Source organism: Colias croceus, chromosome 1 (genome assembly GCF_905220415.1).
Source record: "Colias croceus chromosome 1, ilColCroc2.1".
Lineage (NCBI taxonomy): Eukaryota > Metazoa > Arthropoda > Insecta > Lepidoptera > Pieridae > Colias > Colias croceus.
In genome coordinates, this window is record NC_059537.1 from 7421219 (window position 1) to 7449114 (window position 27896).

Below are 27896 nucleotides of genomic sequence, written 5' to 3' on the forward strand. Positions count from 1 at the left end.
AGTGCTTGAAATAGGTGTATTTAATATCAGTATGGTATAACTAGATTTCCGCCCGCGGCTTCGCCCGCGTTTGCAAAGGAAAACCCGCATTGTTCCCGTTCCCGTGGGATTTCCGGGATAAAAACTATCCTATGTGTTAATCCAAGTTACCCTCTATATGTGTGCTAAATTTCATTGTAATCGGTTCAGTAGTTTTACGTGAAAGAGTAACAAACATCCATACATCCTCATCCTCATCCTCCTCCTCCTTATAATATTAGTAGGATATGTCATTATGAGCAATGCATCTCGTCTGTATTATCTCCGCAATCATCTCGACCATCACACTGGGATAGCTGAGGGACACATCGTCGATTCATACACCTCAGCTCGTGAGTACCACACGCACTGTCACAACCTTGAGGCTCGTCGCTACCGTCTGTACAATCAGAAAATCCATCGCAGAATCTCGTGGTCATTATACACTGGCCGTCATTGCAAGGGGAATGACCTTCCGGACACTCTGCAAAATATTTAATTGTTAATTGGGTCGCGGGAGATTGAAACTTCAGTAATAAAAAACGTGTTAAAAACAGTCATATTTAAAGTTACTATGGGGATTGTGTCTTTAAAAAGGTTGAATTTATTGAACGGAGGCTATTTAAGCAGTGTGGTTAAAGATATTAACTTTTTAGAAAATAGTTTCAGTTTTTTAACATAAATTTTTTATCAATTTACATCATTATTGCTACTATTCACTACCTTGATTTTCAAGCATCAAGATTCAAAGTTCATCAAGTAGGTACATTGAATAAACTCATTCAAATATATTCAGCATATCATACATGAAAACACGAAATCGACACTTCCTAACTGAAATTTATATAATAAGGTGTAGTTTCAATACTTTACCCATTGTACAATTAACTTCATCGAACCCATCCCAACAGTCAATAACGCCATCACAGATCTTTTTGTTTGGAAAACATGATAAGGAGTGTCCGCATCGAAACTCTTTGGTCAAATCACAATCTAAGGAAAACAATATCAGATTGTAAAATTAAGCTTTTCCAAATTCAATTTATTAAGTTATTTATATGATTTTAAAATTTACCACATTGTTTTTCATCTGATCTATCGTAACATTGTATAGATCCGTCACACCGAGCGCTTGAAGGTACACATAGACCATTTCGACACCGCCAATCTTCAGGAGAACAAGTCTCATAAGTTATTAGTCGACAAACTCGAATTCCTCTTTCTTTGTCTACTAACTGACAAGCTTCAGTTTCTAAAGCGCAAAGACCACCACACCCTGATGAATAATAAAAACAATTATTATACAAATATTGTTAATTAATATTAGTTAATTGTAATAACAATCGCGTAACAAACTACGGCCAGCAGAAGATAATATTATTTTAATTAAAAGTGCAAAAAGCATTCTCACCTGTCGGGTCATCAATATCTACTGCTATTTTACAAACAGATGTTCCGGTATCCTCATCTAACATACATACTTCATTGTTTTGGCACGAACAAAATTTTTGTGATAAATCTCTATTAATTATGTCTTTCGTTCCATTACTGTGAATATTTTTTATCTTTGGATAAGTTTTAATATTTTTACGTATTTTTGCAATAACTGTGCTTACGGTTTGATTAGGCTTTGAAATAAACATTGTAGCTGAAGTAGATCCCGAAGATTCTTCTGCTAAAGACGATTGTGTTACATCGATAGTATCCGTGGGCAGAGGATCCGTGATGCTCACAATGGCTGATGAAGTTTCATTTACGGCTATATTTATTGTTGGCACTACCATTGTACTATTTTTATTCATCTCACGTAATAAACTAGGAGTCGATAAATTAACTAAAACCAAACTTATCATTACTATAGCTACAATCATTACACTTATTGAGCAAGCTTTTATTTGTGTTCGCTTTTTAGTCGGACTTTCAGTCAAAGCGACTCTGAAAATACATCTGATGCCTTTTAGGCTTTTTCTCAGTCTACGTTGTTCTATATTTATATCAGCGTTAGAATTATATGCGGCGCTAATGTATTTTTGGCGAAAACTTTTATCAACTTCTCTGGAAATGGAGGGTATACTTCGGATATCTGGCTCATTTCCTTCTTGGGATGCTACGGACACGTTATCTTGTGATGTATAACGTAATTGAATCTCGTTTATGTCTCGTATGCTGTTAACACTCTCTTTACTTGTATTATTTACTTTCGGAGTAGAATGATTACCTGGTAGAAAGCTATTACTTGGAGATGTTATTTCGTAATTCCTTATTTTACCACGACATGTGTAACAACACTTGATCGCTTTATTATCGATAAACGGTTTATTGATTATTTCTCTTCGTAATCCGCTATTTGACCAAAGTTGTGAATTGTAAAGAGTTTTCCAATCTGAGGAAACATCGTCCACGACGCAATTAGAAGTACATCTGCCTTGGCTAAAACTACTTGATAATATCATTATAATTAATCAAATGTCATCTCCGTAACATCATCTGAAAAAAAAACAAATAGATTAACGATGTATGTTAGATTTGCGTTAATTTCGTTAATTTTAGTTCTATGTTGACCACTAATCAAAAAATAAATTAAATTGTTTAACGGTATCGATACAACATGATTTAATTTAGTATTCGATAGGTATTTCACAGTAAACAATTTTTATATTTTTTTTTTGAATAGTCTGATTAGAAATATGTACTTTACCGCAATTTACAAAACCATTTTCTTAGTTGAATACTACTAATCATTAGTCTGTGGTAGTAGTTAGTTACGTACATTTTTTTTTATAAAACCATATTTATACGAAAAACAATCCTGATGGAATTTCTTTCTAATATGTAATAATTGCAAACATAATGTTGAAATGTTTTAAATAAATAAGTACTTAGGTAAGTATTATATTATACATAGAATCTATGTAAGTATTACAATATAAATGTGTTTGGGTTTTAGGTATTAGGCCATACAATTTTTCGTTATTTTCATTTGAATCCAAGAACGATTCTAGGTCAATTCATTAACATAAGATATTAATATAATCTACATTGTATGAAATACATATTGAACAGATTGTTATTATAAATGCCACATTGCTGATATTATAGTTTATATAACGTATAATAAACTCACTTACATGATATTGTTAATAAAGTTTGAAATTCCACAACACAAAAAAACAACGTAAGCTTTTGAGCAAGTTTGAAGACAGAATAAGGTTGTATTCAACCGCGTGCCATGTATTGGACTACCGTTGCCAGTGACAACGTCTAAACAACTTTGAATGGTCTCCAGCACCCTGAATTACGAGTACCGTAAGTAACGAAAGAGACGAATATGTAATAATACTGTTTGTGAAACAGGGACGTAATAAGGGGTTGGCAATATATGGCGGTGTTCAACCAAGAGTAACATGTTTTTATGTATGCAACTGAACGACCATCTGTTCCCAAATCCACCCTCAATTGCACTTAACATAAGTACGTAATAAGGCGCCGGGGCACGTGTCTTCACATGCTATTTGGGGCTGGTTGTAGGTGGATTCAATTTCATCGGATCATTTGATCAATTAGGTCGTTAAGTGAGATGTCCACTCAATTACCAAAGAGAAGCCCTTCTATCAGCTACGTTTTAAAAAATGTTTTACTGTTGTGTACTGTTTAAATTATTGAAGCGTACCATCAGTGTTTTTTATTTATTTTTTTAATTTATCATTTAAATATATTTTTACAATTTCGTAATGAAAGTATGTGCATTGTAGGTACATAGTGGTAAGAAGAGTCCGATAATATCTAGGTAGTCATTAAAAGTGGAATGTATGACCACTCTTAAGTATAATCTAGATATCATAGTTGGTACAAAATATTAAATTAAAAGTTAAAATACTGATTGCGTTGTCGGTTTAATACACATTTAATTGCAGCTTTTATACAAAGCTCTACAATACAATACACAAGCTACAAAATGGCCTTGTTAAAAATTACAAACTACGGTATTCATGAATGATATAATTGCTATAATGAATAGCAAAAGGAATATTAAAAAGACCCTTGCATAATTTTCAAATGAAAGTGAACTTCTGAATGAATAAAAAATAACATTTAACATGAAAGCACATAATTAATATCATTCAGTATGTTCAGTTTTACACATTATGCGAGTATAATATTACTGGACTATTAATCGCACTGCAACAGGACATTTTTGCTTAAAATGTTGTGATGACTATAGAGATAGCGGGACTGCGAACGCTACTGCAGAAGGTTGCACGTGCAACACGCAGCATCTCGCGGATGCAGCCACGGCCTCCGTCGCTGTAGTGCGACTGGTGCCGGCTGCGGCTCAGTGCTCACAGCCGGAGGAAGGCACAACTCTCACTGCGCGCGCCGCGGTCGGTTGTAGCAGCTCGCTCACACTTCGCTTATCCGTATTCAGCTAACTTCGATAACTTAGTGTTCTGCCACACAGCTGCTTATATGCGCGTTACTACGTTTGCCGTGTAGTTTCTCTCGAAAATATTATGTGGATACGACAGTTCTGTTTGTTCTAAAAATTATTAGTGAAATGTATTGTTTGCCATTTTATACAGAAATATATAAAACTTCGTAATACTTCATGAGGATCTGATTAATTTCCAGCGTTATAACAAAGGTAAGAGAATAATCAGATTTATTAGATGAGATTAAAATTTATTTTTATTATTGTTGTCCATTTGCGGCTCATCCAATTTGTGTCGTTTACTCTGAGAGGAAACGAACAATTCAATCGTTTCAAAATATGACAAAATTGTGGGTCAACAAAAGTGTGCAGATCAACTGTAATGTGCGGTGCCCCACTTTTGAACTATGCGACATTTAGTGACCAAGTCGAGACTATATTTTGGTCATCTGTGGCATTTTGCTGACGTTAAAATAGTAAATAATAAATACACGCGCACTAGACCAGTGGTCAGCCTGTGAGAATCAACTTTTCCTGCAGATACAAACGTTGCGTGAGCAATTTCACACGCTGGCTGGTGTATTTTTATTTGTCATCGTCGCTTTCAACATGAATAAAATACTTCAAACGATATTTATATTTTATATTTCATATTCAAAGTAACCACTACGTATTTTCAATTTTTCTTAACCATTTGAAACTTAACGTTAAATAGGTCTGTAAGGCACCCTAGTTATTATTTTTAAATATTTTGTATCACGGAACTATCCTTTCTTTCTAGAAGGTATCTAGGTATCTACCTAAGCGTATAATTATATAATTTGACAAATTTTAAGTTAATTATAATGTAATGATTCATGAATGTTGTAGGTACATCGTAACGCAACATTAATTGTATCAATTAAAGAAGGCAGCGTATCTTCCCAAGGTCGACTACGTACAATGGAACATACAAATATAATTTATCTCAATTTCTATAGGGGTACCAATTACCAAACAATATACCTATTTACCTACCTTAATACAAACATTAGATATTTAGAAATAATTTCCTTTTGTCTTAAAATAGGCAATGATATAAGTACACTTATAGGTATCAATTTTCTTTTTTTTAGAATTCTTAAAAAGGCTTTTAAATAGTCAAATACTTTTTTCATTATTTAAAGGTAAGCTTTCTTATTAATTCGAATTTGAACCTAATACCAGCTGATTTATAGTTAAGTCAGTTTTAAAAATTATGCCATCCTTGAGTAGGTATTCATACTTGCCTACTTTCTTTATTTGTCTAAAGGAGGTTAACGGTGATTTTCGATGTCTTTAGAATTGTAAGTAGTCACTAGTCGCTACATTTATCTGTATTGGAATCACTCACATATCTACAATCTAACTAGTCTCATAATGGCAGACTTTTACAATTGAAAGAGTCACCAATGAATAACCTTTACAATGCCTAGTTAGCTACGTGTGTGTTTACGGAAGCAAAAAGATAGACTTTCAATGTGTAGTTCAACCACGAGCACTTGAACTACTTTTATTATATCCATGATAGTAACCACAAATGCCAAGTTTCAAATAAATCCTAGGTTACCTATTTAAGTAAAAGTATGAACAAGTATCTATAAAATTTATAACGATACCTACTAAAGCACGTGAATTTTAAAGTTTTTCGAGTAAAATTAGGTAGTCATGAAAAATATTTAAATTTATATTTTTTAACTTATAGCGTAGGATGTGAATAATATTCAGAACTACCTACCTATATATCTAGCGATAACAGTAAGGTACCTATTACGCAGAAGCTGGAACTTTGATGTTATTTATAATTATAATTGATATAGGTAGCTAGTATAATATAATGATAAGAAGGAAATAATTTACGATCACTAGTTACCTACGTAAAATTAACACAATTAATTAAAATGTTTTTTCGGAGAGTCGATATGTATAGTTTTATCAGTTAACTGGGCCATATAAACAGTCATCAAAATGCTTAAAGATACACTACAGTAAACGACTATTATGCAATATGTATGCAAAAAAGGCAAGGTCCAGTAGTTCAAATATATTTCGAAAGAGCCAACTCAATATATCGTATATGCATATCGCAATACTCTGATGACAAGGATCCAGTCATAAGACGCAACAACCAACAGTGGTCCATATAAATGTGACTATAATAACTTCTCTGTTATGTCACATTAAATGGCGAAAGGAAACCGTGTTCGAGTTCAAGTGATAAATAAGAATAGTAGCACATTCATATAGAAAGAAAACAGTTATAAAATAGTAATATAATACTTTTTCCGATATCAAATATCTCATATGCGTATTTTTATTGGGATTAGATACCAAGATGGAATTCTTAGGTATAGTAACACAAAGAGTTACAAAATTAGCAAATATGAAATAAGCCCTAGCTTATTAGGCTTAAGAGTACCTATTCTTAAGCCTAATAAGCTAGGGCCTTATAAAAAGTGTTAGTTATTCTGACGAAAAAAGTGAAACACGGAGACAGGCCAATGCAAAAAAAAAACAGTTTCGATCTATTTTCTTATCTTATTAAACAATGTTCACCTAGTACCGATGCCCAGTATAGCTACACTGTAGGTAGGTACCTACTGTGACTTGTGAGAAACGTTTTGAAAGAAAAACGGTCAAAAGCTGTATTGCCAGTTAAAAATAGCGTTATAAAAAAACAAGTATACGTATATTTTACCATCAACTAGAGAGGTCTTTTATAAAAATTAACTTTTTTATACAATATGAAGGTATAAATATGCCAACGGGTATGTTCTATATTTTCATAGTAAAACATATGTACCGATGATGATATAGTAAAAACCTTTAAAACGTTTTAATATAATGAATAGGAAATACCTAACTGTACCCAATTAATTAATGATTATGAAGACAAAGCTACAAGCAAACAAACACACATTGTTCTCACGCAGAGTGTATTAATTGTGAACAATAATTAATATTATCAATTGCGTGTTTCGTAAATTGGTTCAAAGTCAAAACATCCTTCATCTAAATATTATTTACTTACTTATCAGTTATCTTTTTGTACTTTAGGCTAGAACAATAACAGAATAACAATATAAGGAAACATTGATTTGACGTTAACTCTGAATTATAAATGCTTCCGAACGTATCGTAATTAGCTAATCAGTACTCAGTAGGTAATTAATTTAAAAAAATGCGTTGCTTTACAGCATTATTTTTTTCGGCGTTGATAAAGCTTTCAAATCATATCGATGAAATGATTTCTGTAAATAACTACTAGAGATCTCAGAACCATCTAAACCTCCTCCTACGTAATTATTCGAGTGACGTATGAGATTACTTAGGAACAATAATTGTTATTTAAGGTTAAATAGTACGTTGTATCTATTTTAATTTATATTGTTTGTGATTATAACACGATTTAGGTTAGCGCTTTTTATCATAGTGAACACAAGATCGTCGAGGTCAATAGTGGCCTGATTTTCTAATAATCTCATTCAATTATAAGCAATTAACATCCATAATTATCTTAATAATTATTGAAGTCGTTTTTTGTATAAATTTTTAGTTATTATTCACAAAACCTAGTCCTCATCGGTCACTCTCGGTTTAGGTTAGACAGTTGTTGCCACAGTTGCTGCTTGTACTACTAAGTACAGTCTATAGTCGGTAAGAATAAAATAATTTTAATTATTAGGTATATGAATTCACTTTAATTATTATCCTGATTTAATAAATATTATTTTAATTGCCTAGAACGCCTCATTAATAAACGTTATCTCAAATTAAAACACGTTTTAATTTCATCTTACAATACTTGAAATCAGAAATGTTATTGACTATTGTCTATTTAGTTTTATAAAGTTTATTTTTATAGTGTTTTGAATTGGTAACCTTACCTTGCCAAAAAGTTTATATTCCTTCATATTGGTACGATGCAAACCTCGGAATTAAATAGAAATTATATCAATCAAATCAATACGCGTGTAACTTTATCGATGTTCCACATAAACTATTAAAATATGACACCGACTCAGACAGATAGCTTGAGTAGGTATCTTATATCGTATGTCGCGATCTCTGAATAACAAATGAGAAAAATCTTCGCACCGGGACTGACCAATAACCTTACCAATTATAAGTGGTTGATATCATTATGCCCGCGTATTCAATTAATTTTATTAATTTCATGAGCGACAACGTGCTATTCTAATTGATATCTATATTATAGTTATTTATTAACTGACTACTTATTTATTAAAAGTTGTTACTACTTTTTATAGAGTAAGTTTTCAGAAAGTTCGTCGATACAATTGGTTATGATTTTTGATTGTTTCCGTATGAAATACCCAATTACCGTGTCAAATGTAAAGGAGAATGCCCATTTTTGGTACTGGTTTTTCTCATGCATCAAGACAACAATACTATTAAAAAAAATCTCGGAAATTTAGAGGCCTTCTTACCATCGGAAAATATTTTTTGAACAGGGAATGTTTTGTAAAATCTAATAAGACATGTAATTGTTTAGATCCGTTATTATAGATTTAGTGTCCATTACCGTTTACATTTTTGGTACAGGTTTTTCTCATGCATCAAGATAAAAATACTATTTTTAAAAAAATCTCGGCAATTTAGAGGTCTTCTTACTATCGGAAAATATATTTTGATCAGGGAATTTTTTGTAAAATCTAATAAGACATGTAATTGTTTAGATCCGTTACCATAGATTTAGTATCCATTACCGGTTACCACGGTAACCAAGCGGTAACTATTATGACATTTACTATGGTAAATAGCTAAATGTATTAATGTGTATTAATATCGATTATTGTTTTCATTGAATTACAAATAAATCAATTAACATAAAATCACTCTGTAAGGTATTGTTTATACACTGTAGGTTGTTTTAACATAGATAGTGAAGTAAAATAATATAAATATATATAAAAAAATATTATTATGACATAGCTTGGTAGGTAACCAGTTATTTCTTATTTGTTTCTTTCTTCGAATATGTAGTGAAAAAATGATTCAAACAACAACAACAATATGTAAACCGAATAAAAACTCTATTGGCATTTTTTAAATATATATTTAGGTTTTCTTGAAATCCGTCCCGGAAGATTTCTAGTGCCTACCTACACTATAGCCAATGAACAGATAGACTTTGTTAGCATAAGCTCTACGCATAGATTAAATATGTTAAACGAAAAATAACCTTCAGACGATAAAATACTACCTAAATCACACATAAACTTAACTAAATCGGGTTTATTTAAGTTTTGAGGTTAATTCACATTTTTCTCAATATCTTGAAAACCCCTGTTTTTATCACAAAAAATCAATTGGTAAAAATCTTTGTAATATCGAAGAACCCACCAAAACCACTCTGGCATTGACGCAACACTATACTGTGGTCCATACTTTCATGGGCATTCTCCTTTCACATAATAATTTTCGCTTTTCATCGTCCGCGTCATAGTACCTACTCTAGAATAGCCAATATGATAAAGGCGCTCTATCAACGTAAACTTTGCATACTTCTATAGTAGAGGCGCTCTATTAACGTCAACTTCGCATGCTTTTATAAATTTAAAGTTGTAAAGTTCAGTAGAGCCCAACGCAACGGAAGAGCCAAGCTAGAGCTGCTCTACTGACGTCAAATTCGCATGATTTTATAAATTATTTAAAGTTGTAAAGTTCAGTAGAGCCCAACGCAACGGAAGAGCCAAGCTAGAGCTGCTCTACTGACGTCAAATTCGCATGATTTTATAAATTATTTAAAGTTGTAAAGTTCAGTAGAGCCCAACGCAACGGAAGAGCCAAGCTAGAGCTGCTCTACTGACGTCAAATTCGCATGATTTTATAAATTATTTAAAGTTGTAAAGTTCAGTAGAGCCCAACGCAATGGTAGAGCCAAGCTAGAGCTGCTCTACTGACGTCAAATTCGCATGATTTTATAAATTTAAAGTTGTAAAGTTCAGTAGAGCCCAACGCAACGGAAGAGCCAAGCTAGAGCTGCTCTACTGACGTCAAATTCGCATGATTTTATAAATTATTTAAAGTTGTAAAGTTCAGTAGAGCCCAACGCAACGGAAGAGCCAAGCTAGAGCTGCTCTACTGACGTCAAATTCGCATGATTTTATAAATTATTTAAAGTTGTAAAGTTCAGTAGAGCCCAACGCAATGGTAGAGCCAAGGTAGAGCTGCTCTATTGACGTCAAATTCGCATGCTTTCATTAATTTTAAGTTTGTAAAGTTCAATAGTTGTTGCCCATGAATAGTTTATTGATAATATGGTATCATGCTATCTGCCAACATGTTATGCGTAGATAAATACCAATTTTATTGAGATAAGGATTACGTCCAATAACAGTTTACGTTATAACGTCTACAGAGTTCCACGTTACTTTGCTTTTAGGTACTTATTGGTCAAATACGTAATTTTAATGTGAGTAACTACATATCTTTTTTTTTATTTTAATTGCTACCAAAATAATATCTTCATTGAATCTGAGTATAAATACAGAACTCGAATATACTAGATTTTAATTTGATCTATAAAATTATATCGTTTTTTGATGATTCGACAAAACATAATATGAAAATGGGTTCGCAAAAAATATTTTTATATTATAGCTTCAGTACAAAAAATAATACAGTAAAAAAATATGAATGTTCCAGTGAAAGTATTCAAAACAATGCTTATTTTATTCACTAGTACCAATTTGTAATTACGCGATAGTCATTAAAATTGAAAAGTATAAAAAAGTTCAGTTCGTATGGTGTGGCTTTGGAGCATGGGTAATGGTATAGCATCTTGTTAGTTGTTAGAAACATGTCATGTGGAAGCTGCTAACGAATATAATAGAAGTGCATTCCGATGAGAGTGTAATACGTTTACAATAGGAGATCTGTTGTATGGAGAAAGTGAGTTCGATGAACTAAACGAAAGTATGTGTCAGGAACAAAGGGAACCTGGATAAATAATGGTCTTTGTTGCAGCGATATGTGTAAAATATCCAAATAAGATAAGCATCTGACTACTATTTATTTTGTTTTAATTGTCCATAATAATTTTTACGCGAATCTGTATATGGGCATATGGATACCTAATTCACAACGTCATGCATTTTTCATAACTATTACAAGTAATTTATAAAAAGTAATATAAATGGAAAAAAAAGTTGTTTTTAGTTTAGTTTAATTCAAAGTTTCCAGAAAAAAAAAGAAGAAGGCAATAGATACATACCTACTATTTAATTTCTGTATTGCACATTTCCTCGTAACTGCTTGAAAGCTTCTTGCAAAAGTGATAATTGAGATGTAAATATTGCATATAGATTTTTTGTACCATGTTTTAAGTTTGTTAGAATTTTCGTGATTTCATAAATAAACCGACAATGGTTAAACTAATAATATTACAAAAATTATTAGTTTAACCATGGTTCATGTAAAGTATCCTTTATGAAATTTTAGATCCTCCTACTTGCCCTCCTAGATGGTGTTTTTTCGCTGACTTTTATATTGATACTCGTCCTATACGATTCTGGATCTGCGATAATTAATTTTTATTACTTTGTTATAGTAAACAACAGAATACTTTTAAATGTATGCGACAACTTTGATGACGCAAAGTAGGTATATCGTGTATGGGTATTGCGGAAAGCTTCCTATTTTGCAAGGTAGGAAGGGTCTTTTATACAATCGTCATTTGCGTATTAAGTAATTATTTTTGATGTAGATACTATGTAAAATTTAAAAATCATAAGTATTTCTATTGAGTATATCAGTATATGTAGGTAAATATGGTTTTTATTTCCCAATGAAAGAAAATAATGTAAATTAGTTATCCTGTATACGTTACTTACTGCTAGTGTAGTATTATAAAATTATCTGTCCCATTGCAATTATATGTTTAAAATGATCCTATCATTTCGCATTTTATTAATTTGCATCTCTTTGTGTATCTTGTTTATATATTGCAATAATACATAGTTACATCGCAATATGTCTATTTTTGTAGGGATAAATGGAATTTTTAAACTAAGCCTCTGTTTATAATTTATATTGCACTTAGGTAAACATAACTAGGTAGTTACCATCTATATAAATTGATAAAAGTAAAATAGTTATGTAAACAAAAATTTATCAACAAGCACTTTGTAAAAGTACTTTATAATTCGATGCCCTTGTTTTATCGGTTGCTTATAAAATAATGATATAACAATTGAATCATTATTCAATTGTTATTGATTATGGTATTAATACAGAATAGCTAAATCTCTTTCTTTATTTTTTTTTTTGAACCTCGTATAAGGTACCTAGTTGTTATAGGAATTATATTACAGTTAGGTATATAAGTGAGTCACTTCGATTTAAAATAAAAAGCCTTCTGGCATTTCACTCTTGTTTTAGGCAATTCAGTTTCAAACTTGTTTATAGTCAGTCTATAACTAGAAATCTAAACAAGCGGAGGAAGTGTGATCTAGAAAGCAGGCGAGTAATTACATTAAAAATAAACCTTCTGTAAATGTCTTTTTCGCTTGTAGGTACATAATTTGTTCTAAACTAATAAGCGAAAATTGAATTAAGTAAAGTCTTTGACCAATTTTTTGTTTAGATTTGTTGTTATAGTTTAAAAACATTCGATTACAATATCGATATATTGTTTTGCTGTTTAAACAACTACTGTAGTTTAGGTACCTATGATAACTTTAATAATTATAAATTTGACTTTCACTCTTATAACCTTTTATTTTAATTATTAAATAACATGGTTTAAAATCAAATCACACCCTTAACCCTTTGGGTTTTGAACATTATCGCCATACGATCCGGTAAGGATAAATACCTATTAGAAAAGAGAAGTGAAAGTGGATGAGATGAAAATACTGGCTTGGCAGCCTGCCCAATGAAAGTTAGGATTACTAAATTCATAACTAACTACCTATGTACTTTTAAATACATAATATTATATGTATAAAATATAATACTTAGGTACTTATAGTGTAAGGTAAGGGATATAGAATAATAATGAAAACGTTTCTAAAATAAATTTTTATCACACCCAAACTAATTAAAGACGAGACTTACAGTCTCTTTAACGAGACTACAGTTAATAGGTTATTTACATGAACAGTTAGTTTTTATTTCTAACAAGGAGAAATAATTATGTTATTGTTGTCTAATACCTGGATAATTTACTGAATTAATGAAAGCAATATTTTGCAATATGTATTATAAATTTCCGAGTTTTGATTTAAAATATTAAATATGAATAGGAATAAATGGACAACACGACATTAGTAACATAATAATGATATACAGTTAATTCCAATGAGCGTCACTATAATGTTACGCATACGAGGAAACGAGAGTTAAAACGGTGAGATTAGAAAAAACAATGTAGGTATGTGCCGCTAATGGCTGCTAACAATAGTTGTATCCGTGCATAACTGTTCTCGGCACTCGTATCCTATCGATGCAATCTATTGCGTTTTCACGAAAGTTTATTCAAACGCTGAAATTCATTATTTGGCTCCAACCCATATATTAATAGATAACTTTTTTAAATCAACGTAGATAATAAATATTTTATTTGTATTTTATAGCTCGGTTATTATGAACTTCTCATCTAGACTCACCATAATTCATTAAATTTTTCATCTAGTATTACCACAATTCATTGATATTTAGTCATAATAAGTAGTAATATTCCACTTAATAAAACACTTTTAGTGTCAATTGCTTTTAGTGAAATAAATAATCTGCTTATATTATATGCATAAATTAAAGTCGTCATTGGAATTAGACTTTTCTATTTTTTTTAATAAGAATTTTATGAACGGAAGTAAGTACTAAAAATATAAACTTAATAACGCATAAATGGACTGTGTATTAGGTGAAAGAGTTATAAAAAATGTTATTTTTTACTTTTGTGAAAGTAAGTACTTAAAAAATAAATTATTGAAAAAAAATTCAACAAAAAAAAGAAACACTAACATATTGTGCGGAGGCAATTTACATTATGTATCATTCTATATAATATATATTCACTATTCACTAAGAACATTCCGTTACCGCAATCCGTATCGCTTACGTGTATATATCCATGTATATCGCCGTGGATTATTATAAAGTTATTGACATGAATCATGTTGATCATCAGTTCAATAATCGCGATCTACACAGGCTCTGTAAACATAACAATAACTTCAAATCGTTACAACAAAAAAAAAACATACCGACCGAATTGATAACATCCTCCTTTTTTTGTTAAAAACGGTCAGCTACCATTTTTTGGAGTGGCGTGCCGCGTGCGTGAATTTCTTGCATGATGGTCAAGAAGTTTTTTGTGCAAATCAAATCAATTTTCGAAAATAAATATAATCAATAACTGATTTTATTCCATAGACGAAAGTTTATAAGTTATTGTCACCTAAAAATGTCGCAATATCAACTTGTAAATAAGTTATTGTATGCGCTTCAGTGCAAAACGTGTGCGATACCGTCGTCACTTTCTTTCCAGCAAAGTCAATGAAGCGAGGAGAAAGTGGCGACCTCCACGTCCGTGTACTTGTGCCTTGTAATGCTGACTCATATCATTTACAAAAATACCCAACTGTTACGTGATTAATCCAGAGCGGCCGCATCTGCGTTGCTCGTAGAAATCTGTAGTGATGTATGGAGGTAGGGGATCGGGAGCAGCTTGAGACGCAACCTTTCGGAAATTATTAAGTTACCCTACTATCATGACTGAGGCCTATGTCCAGCAGTGGACAAATATGGCCTGATAATGATGATACTATCATTGATTAAGCGCGTATATCATACCTGCCACCACGAACCCCGATGAAACATTTGGAGGGAATAAATAACCACACTTTTATTTATTACTAGCTTCCGCCCGCGACTCCGTCCGCGCGGATGTCGGTCTTTGCGTGGATGGTTTATTTCTCCATTTTGAGTAACTCGGACAATGACATCTTAAAAATATATATTGGACCCAAATACGGCTAGGTCTATAATAATACGCAACGTGTGTTCGCGGTACCTACTACAGAACAACGTCTATGGATAACTGAAAAATTGAGATTAATTTTTTTTCTACGTATTTTTCCAGGATAAAAAGTATCCTATTTTACGCCCAGGATAATAAGGTATAATTATACCAAGTTTCATCGAAATCGAACCGGTAGTTTTCACGTGATGTCTTCACATACAGACAGACAGACAGACAAAAATTTTTTTAATCACATATTTGGGTTTGGTATCGATCCAGTAACACCCCCTGCTGGTTATTTTTTCAATATTTTCAATGTACAGAATTGACCCTTCTACAGATTTATTATATGTATAGATAAATTGAAAAGAAATGATTGAAATTAAGATTCTTGCGAACCGTACCTATTTCGTTCAGACATTTTTTCTTTCATCAAGTTGGGAAAAATATAATCTGCCAAAATATGCGTGCGTTTTCGCTTATTTCTAGATTCATTTGGTACTGATCCCGAAAAAAAACATGATGACTGAGAAAAGATAATGTAGAGTTATTTTTTCCTTATTGGATAGGTTCACGTTTCGGAGCGATTCTTAAAAACATCTTGCTTCCAAATCTCATTTATCTAGTGCTAGTGTCCTACAGCCTGTATGGCAAAATTATAAAGAGAAAACCCGTCATAGTGCTCCCTGATTAGGAGTTTAGAACTTTAGAAAACGTGAAAAACACAAGCCGTAGAAATTATTGAAACCTACTTAGTTACCTTATCTTTTGTTTGTACCTATTATTATTTAGTCTAATGTTACCGAAAATAATAATCAATGTTCTAAACTTATTAATTAGGTACCAAATTTTGTATGTAGCTTAGGTGATATGCTATGTGATGGCTAATATAATAAATATTATTTTATTTATTTATTTTTTACCTTTATTTATTACCATAAAAAACCATACGAAACGATATGCGGGCTTGTCCTAAATTTATTGAATTTTGTTTTGAAATCATGAGGGCGAAAATATGCGCATCTCATCTAATAGATACCGTTTTTTAGCAACACCTAAAAAACTTTGAAATGTTAAAATCAGGTTAACGTGTATCATGTTACGTTATTCTCACATAATAATTAAGAATACATACATATTTAAATTTCAAATCGTTATTTCCTTAAATCAATGCTTTCCAAACATTGCATGATCTTTTTTTAATTAATGTTTTTGATACGAAACAGACCTTCCATAATATGTAATGGTATAAAATTACCTACAACTTTTATGATATAATCCGTTGACCTACTTTCACTAAAAATTTCTACTTACAAAATAATATAACCAATAATTGTGTGACAAAGGAGCTTTTTACGAGACATTTATTACGGATGCTGGATATTAATGATATTATTATATGTATAAATTAAACGACGGGTAAGCACATGTTGGTCTAGTATGGTCTCGTATTGCGCAATCAAAGGGAAGACAAATAAAACCGGTCAAGTCCGAGTTTCCGTATTATTACTACGTATTATTACTACGACGACGCGGTTGGCGCAGTGGTAAAGTAACTGCCTACTGAGCCGACGGTCCCGGGTTCGATCCCCGGTCAGGGCAAATATTTGTGTGATGAACTCAATTATTTGTTCTTGGGTCTGGGTGTCATTATCTATATATGTATTTATTAAATATTATATTTATCGTCGCCTAGTACCCACAACACAAGCCTTAATTGAGCTTACTGTGGGACTAGGTCGATTTGTGTAATAATGTCCTATAATATTTATTTATTTATTTTATTTATTTTATTTATTAAGGAAAGTTCCGTAAGATTATTTATTATTATGATAATTTTTTTCTTATCCTTCATGTTTACTATGGTAATATAATATTTATTAGATAAAATCAATGTCTTTGTTTGTTTTAAATATATTTCTTCTATTGTAGCACGTGCACATAGCAATTTATAAAACAGTTTATGGATTTAATGTGGTTCATTATTTTGTCGCAAACCAAGGATTGAAAACAAAAATACTCCTATTACCTAATGTTGAGGGATATTGATGCTATATGATTGTTTTTGTTTATGTATTTGATTATGTTTTTATTTAACAATATTATAATTTCTTTTCAGTTTTCCCCCTCGGTTCTTAGTCATGGTTAAAAAGATACCATGGCTTCTTCAATTGATGATCCTCAGCCTCACAACTATTTTAGTATCAGGTTAGTCTACGAGCTTATATATTATGGTAAACTAGCCGGTAAAGCATTATAAAACATAATATGAAACAATATAAAAGACTGTGAACGTAATAAATGGTTAATTAATATCCTATAACATTAATATGTACTAATTTTCAAAAACTAGTGTCTAATTATTAAATAGAGAAAAGTGCACTGTTTGTAAATTTAGACATTTTCCTTATTAATTAATTGCCTTCCCACTCTAATTCGAATCAAACCTAATCGGTAATATCCGTTGGGATGTGAATAACCTACACGAGACCTTTCCCACATTACAAACACATACATTATCAACACATATAATAATTGCAACTCTTTTAACTTATATGTGGTTATTTATTTTTACAAACAGGTAATCCATTATTTTTCAAAACAGGCAGAAACATTAAGCCGGTTATAAAATGGAATCAGCCAATGGACACATGGGACTGGATGGAGAGCCCGCGGCATGACGAAGCTGTGTTTATGCCGTCCAACTTTACTCATAAACTTCCACCAACCGCCAATGAAACGGAACTTATAGCTCACATGGCTGCCCTTAAACGAAATTATTCCCGCCTCCTTTGGGACAGTGATAAAAGCAGCAATTTGCCTCTCTTCGTGGATAAGGCCCTTAAACTACTTAACTTGAAACAAGTTTATTACGAGGTAGAGCATTCAGTAATGTCTAAAGTTTCGTGTACGGCTTGTAAAGCCGGCGCGGGATTACTTCAACATTACATGAGGCTGGGTAAAAGTAAAGAAGAAATTAACAAAATGATATATCAGTTCTGTGTTTCCTTAAATATACAGTCTGCTAGAGTCTGCGAAGGAATAACAAGATTATTTGGGGTATGTATTAATATTTATTTTTATCAAAATAGCCTCAGATTTTATAAATTGAGTCTTTTTAATTTTTGTTTCAGAGCGAAGTTATCTATGTTTTAAAACGCATAACATATGGTCCAGATGAAATATGCAGTTTTGTAATAGGCGACGCATGTGGCGATGTTTATAATCCATATCACGAGTGGGAGGTCGCGTTCCCACCGGTACCGAAGCCAGCTAAACCTGAACTTGAAGCGCCTATTGATAAAGCCCCGACGTTCAAAGTTCTTCAAATATCTGACACACATTTTGACCCATATTACGCTGAAGGTATGTCATATTTTGATGGTCAGATAAATGTTCAACTGCTAGTAAAGCACGTCTATTTACTTTTTTGGTATTTCTTCAGGTTCTAACGCAGAATGCAATGAGCCTCTTTGCTGTAGAGCATCAAGTGGGCCAGCCCTGACTCCTGGTGGTGGTGCGGGTCGGTGGGGAGACTACCGCAAATGCGACACTCCGAAACGCACTATCGATCATATGTTGAAACATATAGCGGATACGCATACCGTAAGTATAAGTCTACAACTTCATCGTACGTAATTTACGATTTTTGCTTGATTACTTACATTCATACCGCATTATTCACAGTCATGAATAATGGAGGAGGTAAAAACCCTGCAGTGATATATTGCTATTATTCTTCAAGTTATTTGAACACGAATCCCAAAACATTTGTAAGTGTTTTAAAATTGTCTGTTTTTTAGAACTTCATCGATTCTTTAAAATTATAAAGAATCGATGGTGGTCTGATAACAACCAGATGAAATATTTTCAAAATTCTGTGATAGATATATTATATAATTCATTCATCTATTGTATAAATTTCAGGACATAGATTATATTTTATGGACTGGAGATTTGCCACCCCACGATGTTTGGAATCAAACTAAAGAAGAAAACCTGAAGGTACTTCAAGAGACGGTGGCCCAGATGTCAGATATGTTCCCGGGTGTTCCAATATTCCCTGCTCTTGGTAATCACGAATCATCGCCAGTTAACAGGTAATTCATATCTACAGTCTTTAATTTTAACTAGGTACTTAATAAAGAATACATTGATCGCAGATGCTCTTTAAAATGGAAGCTTTCTACTTTTTTTATAAATTAGCGAATATGTCCTTTTTAAAGGAGAAAAAAAATTTCAAACTGATCCTAATAGGAGAGATTTGTTCGTAAACACCTTGAATACTAAATATTATTCCTAATACGGAATACGGAATACCTATATTTTATAAATTGGCCGTTTTTGTGATTTGCGACTTATTTTATTCTATAAAATTTCAGTTTCCCGCCTCCATATATATCGTCACCAGAATCAAACATAGCGTGGCTGTACAATGAATTGGATGCGCAGTGGCGTCGCTGGCTACCAGCTGGAGTATCGCACACCGTCCGCCGCGGTGCTTTCTACTCTGTGCTTGTTCGACCAGGCTTCCGCATCATTTCGCTGAACATGAATTATTGCAACAATAAAAACTGGTATGAATGTTTTTTATTAGTCATCGTAAAGCAGCGACAAAAAATATTTATCGCTAGCGAATACACCGACGCGACGTAGTTTTCGAAATTCCTATGCTATCTATTAATTTGATGCTACTCACATCATATAGGTGCAATAAATACATATTAAACAAAACGAATCCCTTTTTAGGTGGCTTTTACTAAACAGTACCGATCCTGCAACTGAACTCCAATGGCTAATTTACGAACTTCAGTCAGCTGAATTCAGTGGCGAAAAAGTTCATATCATTGGTCATATTCCTCCTGGCCATTCAGATTGTTTGAAAGTATGGAGTCGAAATTATTACGCAATCATCAATAGATATGAGGCAACAATAACCGCACAGTTCTTTGGACATACACATTTTGATGAATTTGAAGTATTTTATGATCCTAATGACTTAGGTAAGAGCTTTAAATTTCACTATATTAGAAATTCGAAAGTTGCGATGTTACGGCATTTATTTATACCTACTCTTTCTTTTTAATTTTAGGAAGAGCTACTAGTATTGCGTATGTAGGTCCATCGGTGTCACCATATTATGATTTAAATCTAGGATATCGAATATACTATGTTGATGGAGACCACGATGCTACAACCAGGGTAAAAATACTTGAAGTGAAATTACCTAATCGAATGAATTACTTTTTTAATAGGAAAAAAATACTAAAATTCTAATATTTATTTACAGCTAGTGGTGGACCATGAAACGTGGATAATGAATCTAAAAGAAGCTAATTTGTTTGGTTATCCCATTTGGTACAAACTGTACTCCGCACGGTCGGCCTACATGATGCCGTCTCTGAGACCGCAAGACTGGGACAAATTCATCGACGACATGACTGCGAAAGAAGATCTATTTAACTTATACCACAAGTAATTAAATTACACCTATTCATTAACAATATAAATAATACGTAAGATAAAGTAACTTTATATAGCAGCTTCACTCATAAAGTTAATAATTTTAGCAGTCAAGGGCGACATGTCGACGATCTCATATCTAACATTGAGTAATTAATAAAATATCACTTATTGAATAAATAATATTCCAGGCACTATTGGAAGAACAGTCCACGACGTGGCATATGCGATGGAGAATGTCGAAAGCGTTTAATATGCGACGCGCGCTCCGGCAGGTCACATGACCGTCGCGCGCTTTGCGTGAACATAGAAGCCCGGATCGACGGCGCTTCACCAACCCCACAGAGCTGGCGCGCCTGGTTTTACAATGGCCTGTCTGTCTCGTGAGTTGTTACGCACCTCGACTCATTCGCTTTTATCACGTTGCTTTTTATCGCCCTGTACATATTATGCACTTAGAATAGATGCAAGTTATAATACAACACGCAAAATGCTGTAAATAAGCCGCTTGGTATCCTTATTAATTGAAATCAGATCAACAAGATTAACACCCAATTACGCAAGTTCTGAGGAAGCCGTTTTAATCCCAATTACATAAGGATTTAGTAAAGTAAGATAAATATATAAATTACTAGCTGTCTCGGCAAACGTTGTTCTAGCTTAAACTCTTATCATTTAGTGGTATGAAGAATAGATGATGGCCGATTGTCAGATCTACCCAATAAGAACACAAATTTCATGAGAATCGGTGGAAATATATATAAGAGTATGGTTACTAAAATTGTGAGAATTATATATGGAGATATTTATGTCACTTTGAACAAGGTAGTTATTGAGTTACAAAATTTAAATGAGAACCCCATAACAAATTATTAAAAGAGAAACCCAAAACAATAATATTGGGATTTATGGTCTTCTCATTTAGAACCTACCTGGTACAATTTAAAGTGAAATCAAATAAATGCCTTCGTTTTTAGCCACTGTTTAAACTTCCGTAAAATGACAATTAGCATAAAATCTTACTTTCTCAAACTAAAACGTATCCCTATAAAATCCGCTAATCAAATTTTATATCTCACAGCCCAAGTGTACAGCAAGTCTAGGGTGATGGGTCTTTTAGGTGCTGCATGCCAGGTTGGTGAATCAGGTTCTTACACAATAATTATAAAAAAAATAATCTCTAATGTTTAAGATCACGCCATCCACTACAGCACAGGTGAAGGTGATGGATACGTATAAGAAATGCTTGTTGCATAGACTAGTTACACACTGTATACAGCTAAATAGCTATTTATCGTTGGTATGGCTAGGAAAACTATTAATTCTGATTGAGTTATAATGTACTTATATAATATGTACTACCTACTATTTTTTTTTTTGTATTTCCAGAGTACATAATTAAATATTTTTTCACACATAATTTAGCTATTCAATCCAATTTTTGGATTATACACTCTTATCGCGACTTATATAATAATTATAATTAAAATAAAATAAATGTTTTGTAAATAAATGTAGGGCGCTTATCTGTTTCCTTTGCCCAAATAATCCAATGTGAACGACCTTGTATTTCAGGATGTCAATGTTGATGCAAATACCGCAAGTGGCTTATCAAATACCAAAGTTTGTGATGGGACTCGGCTAACAAACAGGACCTAACTAATCAGTTATCACCGCTGGATTTGGTTTTATTGCTCCCGATAGATCAGTTCGTCAACAAGTATTCTCATCAAGCCCATTATTTGTAATATGTACAGCAATATTCACTATTCCACGTTTTAGAATTTATTAAAACATCTCATATAACACATTCAAGTCGGTGGTTAACTTTAGATTTTAAATTATTGTAATGTTAAGACCTTTCTTGTAAATATCGTCTGTAAATGTTGTAATTATACTTTTTATATATTTAAAATTGATTTTTATTTAAATTAAATTACATCGCCTGGGTGCTGACAATAAAACAATGAAATTACTTTGTGACTTTTATTATAAAGAGAGCTTCTCAAGCATTCCATACAATTAACACATTAAAACACTATTTACATGAAAAAATAATAAAAAACTAATTCCAACAAATTCTTTCGAACTGTTTGAATTTAGCAATTGACACAAGAAACTTAAAATAATACAAGATTCATTAAATTAAATTGTATTCCACATTGAACAATCAAATTATTTGCTTTTGTTTAACCATTAAAATAAAATGTTTATTTACAAATAAATAAAACATATCACTACATAAATTAACGCGTAATTGTCAGGCAAAAATTAATTATAAATATTAATATTTCGGGATACCGTTTCAATAACACTTTCAAGATTATTTAACATGTATTTGGTTGATTGATTTGTAAAAAATATGTAACTTCATTACAGATTTTTTATGTGCGTAATCAGTGCGCTATGCTCTCCAAATAAATGTCAATTAACCTTAAAGTATGTAAATAATTTAAAGTAACATAACAGATCAGGTGTAAGCTGCACTATGATTTATAAAATATTATCTTTGGAAAGTCTATGGATAAAGAAATACAAAATATTTTTATTGCTATTTTTTTCTCTTGCGATTTTTTACCTACCTGCAATGTACACAAAAGCTTATTGACAGAATGTTGTATATTAGTAGAACATCCCTTTAAAGCTCATTACACCTTTTATCCTACTAAGAGAAACCCACCGATATCAGCAGGGCACTGTTACATTAACACTTAAATAATTTATAAAAATACAAAACGGTACAATTCAGTTCCTTGTAGAAGTTCAATTATTGAGCTCAATATGTCTTTTAATTTAATTCTATTTTTTTTTCAATAGAAATTTCATCATGTCATTTAAAATCTGAATATTGTGGACATGTTAAAGATGTGCCAAACATTTATAGACCTATCTAATGTCTAAAATTGTCTTTTATATTTACGAAAAATACTTAATACTATACAGCAGCTCCAAAAAGTTCTGGAATGCCTTCATTAAAGTGAGTGCTGGTGGCAGTTATTAATAGACATACCTACAACTTGTGAGAGCTTATGAAGGCCTTTTCCTAAAACCAGTTTAAGCATACTAATCAAACAGATTGTATTTAAAACATTGAGGTCATTATTGAGGCAAATGTTTGATACATTCGTTAAAAAATAATTTAATAAAAAAACTAATATTACCAATAAAACTGGTAATGGCGAACCTAGGCATTTTCTACACTGGTATTGAAAACCGTTACGCGCGTTTCAATTCAAGCAAGAAAGGGACCTTCTTAACGGTACAACGCGACACCAATTCGATTTTGCTTCATCGTATAATGGCAACATCGTTAATTATTTCACAACACGAGATACATAATGTTGGTATATCTTTATTCTTTAAAAAACAAGAACAAGTTTTGGATATGATCTCATTTTACTCCATATAAGTAACACAGTACCTTGTGAGTGTTATCAAAAAACTCATTAATGTAATTGTTTATTTTAATTAGGGTTTTTGAGTTTAAACTGTGATGATGCCAATTAATATTAACGAAATTATCTAAATATTCGATAACTATTTATCTAGCGACTACAAAATGAAAGCTTATTCGATTGTAGAAACAGTTACGAACATAGGGCTTGTAATGTATAAGACTAGAAAATATTGAAGGAGTATTAAGAAAATAATATTTTATGTAATGTTCTGATGATTCGTAAAGCTCAATGACGCTTTATGAAATAACTGTGTGTCTATACCTTAGTTTTAATAAAATTTAAGATACATAAAGTACACATATAAAAAATTAATATCGAGAATCGAAAGAGAGAGCATATATAGCCTAAATTATAATAATCAATAAACTACTATAGTGATGTTATAAAACTAGTTGAAGCAAATTTAAGTCTAATGAGTATGTTTAAAGTTCAACATCAAAAAATGGCAAAAGGACAGTCTTAATAAAAGAGGCCAAAGCCTGGAATAGAATTGCTGGGACAAATTCTCGTTACGTAATTTTCGGTTACTTAAAAGAGTAAGATCCTTGTTCATTTGATTAATTCATATTTAGGTTGTTATGCCATGAGATCTCATAATAGGCAACTTTAAAATGAACAAAAAAGGATCTTGCTTTTTCAAATCACCTTTAAAAGAAAAATTAAGCATCCCTTAATAAGATTAACTTCAATCATTTTATCCAGCTTTTCCAAAAAAAAATGCAAATGGAATTTTAGATGTAATATCACAGGATATTGTACATTCATAGTTCACACAATCGGCCTGTATATTCTAAAATATCTTACAAATAAGGTCTAAAAATAAAATAGTATTGTACATCACTACATTAGTATCACTAAAATATTTACAATATAAAACTACAAACTAAACCATTTATGGCAAATCTATCAGTCTGTCACATTATTCTAACTCCAGATTGTTAAAACTTAACAGATACCTTTTATTGTCATCCATTTAAAATTCTATGGAATTCAGTTAAAACTATTAACACTTTGTCATCCAAATTAAAAAAAAAAATCTTCTCCATAAATTTTGAATTACAAATAAAATCTTACCTGGACCTTACAAAATGTTACATTAGTAAAATAATTAAAATGAGGTAAAGTAAATGCTTGATATTTATATATAAATGGCACAATATCAGACCCTAGATATCTTTATGTTCTCCAAAAACAGTTAAAATTATTTAATCTCTTATAGGATGATTTTAAAAATCATCAATCTTTGGACATGGAATGCAATGACACTAACAGCAAATCACTGGTATTGTTCAAACTTAATAGTAAGTCACAAGAGTCTCCTAAGATTCTTTCTACTTTTCTTTGTACCAACTGCACCGGTATTCTTCTTTCGTTTCGAGGGACTAGGGCCATCCAGGTCATATTGAAAACAACTCTTACCTGGATGACGATCACATCTACAAAACTTGCAAAATTGATATGAGCATGTCGAACTAGTACACTCCACCCATTCTTCACCCGTGTTTTCCTCTGTCACCTTAGCTGGTTGATGGCACCTCACACAAGAAAGCTGCTTACGTAAGTCCAATGCTGCTGTCTGCAAATATGACATAGTTAATTATATAACTGATTTCTCTATTATTAGAATCTTATAAGTATTTGAGTTTTATATGAGTTTGCCAGAAAATCAAGTTGACCCATTTTAAGAATAGGGAAAAAAATTATACACAGTTAAATTAATAAAGATTTTAAAAGAATGACAGTAGTACTATAACTTAAAGCCATGTTTACATATCTGACTAAAATAGAGTGTGATAAAATGTACCTATATCAAAGTTCAAACAAAAGAAAGAAAATAAATTTATTGCTAAAACATTACATATACAATATTTATCTTAAAATTAAATGAGGCAAATGGATACAGTCTCAGCAAAATGCTGCACAAAAACAGCACCGATATTTGCCACAAACAGATTACTCAATCAAAGATTATTAATCAATGATAATACATAACCATTGCACTCAGAATTGACAAAAAATAATTTGATTTCTTTTTTTTGTATTTTGTTAATTTTTAGAACAGCTATAAATAAAATTTTGATTTTGTGTTTAACGGAAGAATTTCAGAAAAATAACTAGCATGAAGACTAAGTAAAGTATTATAATAAATGCATCATAATTACCTTAGTAAATTTTTTAAATTTGATTGTTCTAGGAGTACCTGGAGGACTAATTGTATGAGCTTTTGGAATAATATTGTTGTTTAAGACATTATGTATTTCCATTAACGGCCTTATTGGATTGGATTCACTGGTTTTAGGTGTGGCTTCTTTATTTTCTTGATTCTCTCTAGCCCTCTTCAAAAATCTTATGTATTCCAACTGTTTACTCTGTTCGCTCACATCTTCCCATACTCTTAGCCACAAGGGACTTACTAAAGTAAAATTAAAAATATCCTCATTTGAAAGGTAACTACAGATCTTCATTAGAGGTGGTGTGACATTGGCTTTTTCATATAACATCTTTATTATGTCAATTTTCTGTTCTGGCTTGAATTGGATAGATTTCACAGCTTTGGGTTTTGTGACTTTGGAAACTTGCTGCAATCCCTGACTCTCACAAGATAGTGAATGGATTACAAAATTAAGTTTTTTGGCTGGTCTCTTCAAACTTGTAGGACTATTTAGCTTGCAACTGGTTCGACATAGCTTTTTCACTGGTGTAGAAGGAAATGTGTGTGCTTGATTATGAAAATTATAGTAATCATTTATAGAATCCGTGTGGCCCAAACTCTTAGATGTTTTAATTCTACCGCCATCATTGAACTTAAGTTTCCGTAATCCACCAGCTATTAAAGTTGTTGGCGTAGGAATTGATGAATAAGTAATATCAGTGTTTTCCGAATCTTCTTGAAAAGCTCGTTTGATGCCCCTACGATTTTGTGGAGAGTCTTTGAACTCATTGTTTCTAATACTTGAAGAAAAATTATATTTATGGTTTGATAATAAATTTACGTCAGGTGTTAAGTTAAAGCAATCCACTTGGTATGAGCCACTAAAGCAAATCTTTCCATTGATTAAAGCAGTGTTGACACTGTCGGAAGAAACTCCTGAACATTCTAATGAACCAGGAGTATACGAAGTATGATAACCGCTATCCTCATTCTTCCAGTAGCTGCTATTTTCATATGAAATTCCTGGTGTTAGAGGTTCTGCAAGTTCTGAATGGATATTCATTTTTATACTTTTGTTTTATTCTTCAGACAGTAATCACAAGACCCGCTAAAAACTGATTTTATACATGCCACATTCTATTTCTAAGTCTGCTTGTATTTAAATTCTCTGGTCACCATTTTACTTTTATTATAATTTCATTGATTAAGAAACATTAAACAAATAATATTTAAAATTAAATCAAAGCTTTTTACGTTAAACTTTTAGAAACTTCATAGAAGCCATTCCGTCACACAGATATAAAATAACAAACAAAAACATTTCCACAGGGCACAGACTATAAATAAATTGCAGGTGTCATGCGC

The 27896-nt window shown here is 31.9% G+C and overlaps 3 protein-coding genes across 11 annotated transcripts; 1 reads left to right on the forward strand and 2 right to left on the reverse strand.

Annotated features, from left to right (window-relative positions):
* Window positions 1–8474, reverse strand: LOC123696474. 2 transcript variants are annotated; one of them, XM_045642660.1, is made up of 5 exons: window positions 8353–8474; window positions 1430–2505; window positions 1094–1294; window positions 892–1011; window positions 1–502 (listed from the first exon to the last, which is right to left on the reverse strand). In XM_045642660.1, exons 2-5 carry the CDS (start codon window positions 2469–2471, stop codon window positions 273–275), a joined length of 1593 nt encoding a protein of 530 aa, XP_045498616.1. In that variant the 5' UTR covers window positions 2472–2505; window positions 8353–8474; the 3' UTR covers window positions 1–272. The 2 variants fall into 2 exon arrangements, with proteins under 2 accessions (XP_045498616.1, XP_045498609.1); XM_045642653.1 differs by lacking the exon at window positions 8353–8474 and adding an exon at window positions 3147–3703.
* On the forward strand, window positions 4369–22897 carry LOC123696432 (sphingomyelin phosphodiesterase). 8 transcript variants are annotated; one of them, XM_045642630.1, is made up of 13 exons: window positions 4369–4660; window positions 17578–17666; window positions 18040–18518; window positions 18593–18824; window positions 18904–19064; window positions 19386–19558; window positions 19841–20035; window positions 20208–20461; window positions 20551–20660; window positions 20749–20933; window positions 21113–21304; window positions 22003–22055; window positions 22497–22897. In XM_045642630.1, the coding sequence occupies exons 2-12, from the start codon at window positions 17600–17602 to the stop codon at window positions 22022–22024; spliced, it is 2070 nt and encodes a 689-aa protein (XP_045498586.1). In that variant the 5' UTR covers window positions 4369–4660; window positions 17578–17599; the 3' UTR covers window positions 22025–22055; window positions 22497–22897. The 8 variants fall into 8 exon arrangements, with proteins under 8 accessions (XP_045498586.1, XP_045498594.1, XP_045498549.1 ...); XM_045642638.1 differs by having other exon boundaries at window positions 21113–21295; XM_045642593.1 differs by lacking the exon at window positions 22003–22055.
* LOC123696485 lies at window positions 22894–27811 on the reverse strand. Its single transcript, XM_045642673.1, has 2 exons — window positions 26542–27811; window positions 22894–25955 (listed from the first exon to the last, which is right to left on the reverse strand). The coding sequence occupies exons 1-2, from the start codon at window positions 27592–27594 to the stop codon at window positions 25686–25688; spliced, it is 1323 nt and encodes a 440-aa protein (XP_045498629.1). The 5' UTR covers window positions 27595–27811; the 3' UTR covers window positions 22894–25685.
* Between the last annotated feature and the right edge of the window lie 85 nt (window positions 27812–27896).

What these genes read in the sequence shown, in the direction of transcription:
- LOC123696474 (XM_045642660.1), bottom strand. Translation starts at nt 2,471, where the DNA reads ATGATATTATCAAGTAGTTTTAGCCAAGGCAGATGTACTTCTAATTGC. An exon ending in ATCAGATGAAAAACAATGTG is followed by an intron (nt 1,012 to 1,093) that starts GTAAATTTTAAA and finishes TGTTTTCCTTAG; the next exon opens with ATTGTGATTTGACCAAAGAG. An exon ending in TGAAGTTAATTGTACAATGG is followed by an intron (nt 503 to 891) that starts GTAAAGTATTGA and finishes AATATTTTGCAG; the next exon opens with AGTGTCCGGAAGGTCATTCC.
- LOC123696485 (XM_045642673.1), bottom strand. Translation starts at nt 27,594, where the DNA reads ATGAATATCCATTCAGAACTTGCAGAACCTCTAACACCAGGAATTTCA. An exon ending in AATTTAAAAAATTTACTAAG is followed by an intron (nt 25,956 to 26,541) that starts GTAATTATGATG and finishes TCATATTTGCAG; the next exon opens with ACAGCAGCATTGGACTTACG.
- LOC123696432 (XM_045642593.1), top strand. Translation starts at nt 17,600, where the DNA reads ATGGTTAAAAAGATACCATGGCTTCTTCAATTGATGATCCTCAGCCTC. An exon ending in TTATGATCCTAATGACTTAG is followed by an intron (nt 20,462 to 20,550) that starts GTAAGAGCTTTA and finishes TTTTAATTTTAG; the next exon opens with GAAGAGCTACTAGTATTGCG. An exon ending in CTATTTAACTTATACCACAA is followed by an intron (nt 20,934 to 21,112) that starts GTAATTAAATTA and finishes ATAATATTCCAG; the next exon opens with GCACTATTGGAAGAACAGTC.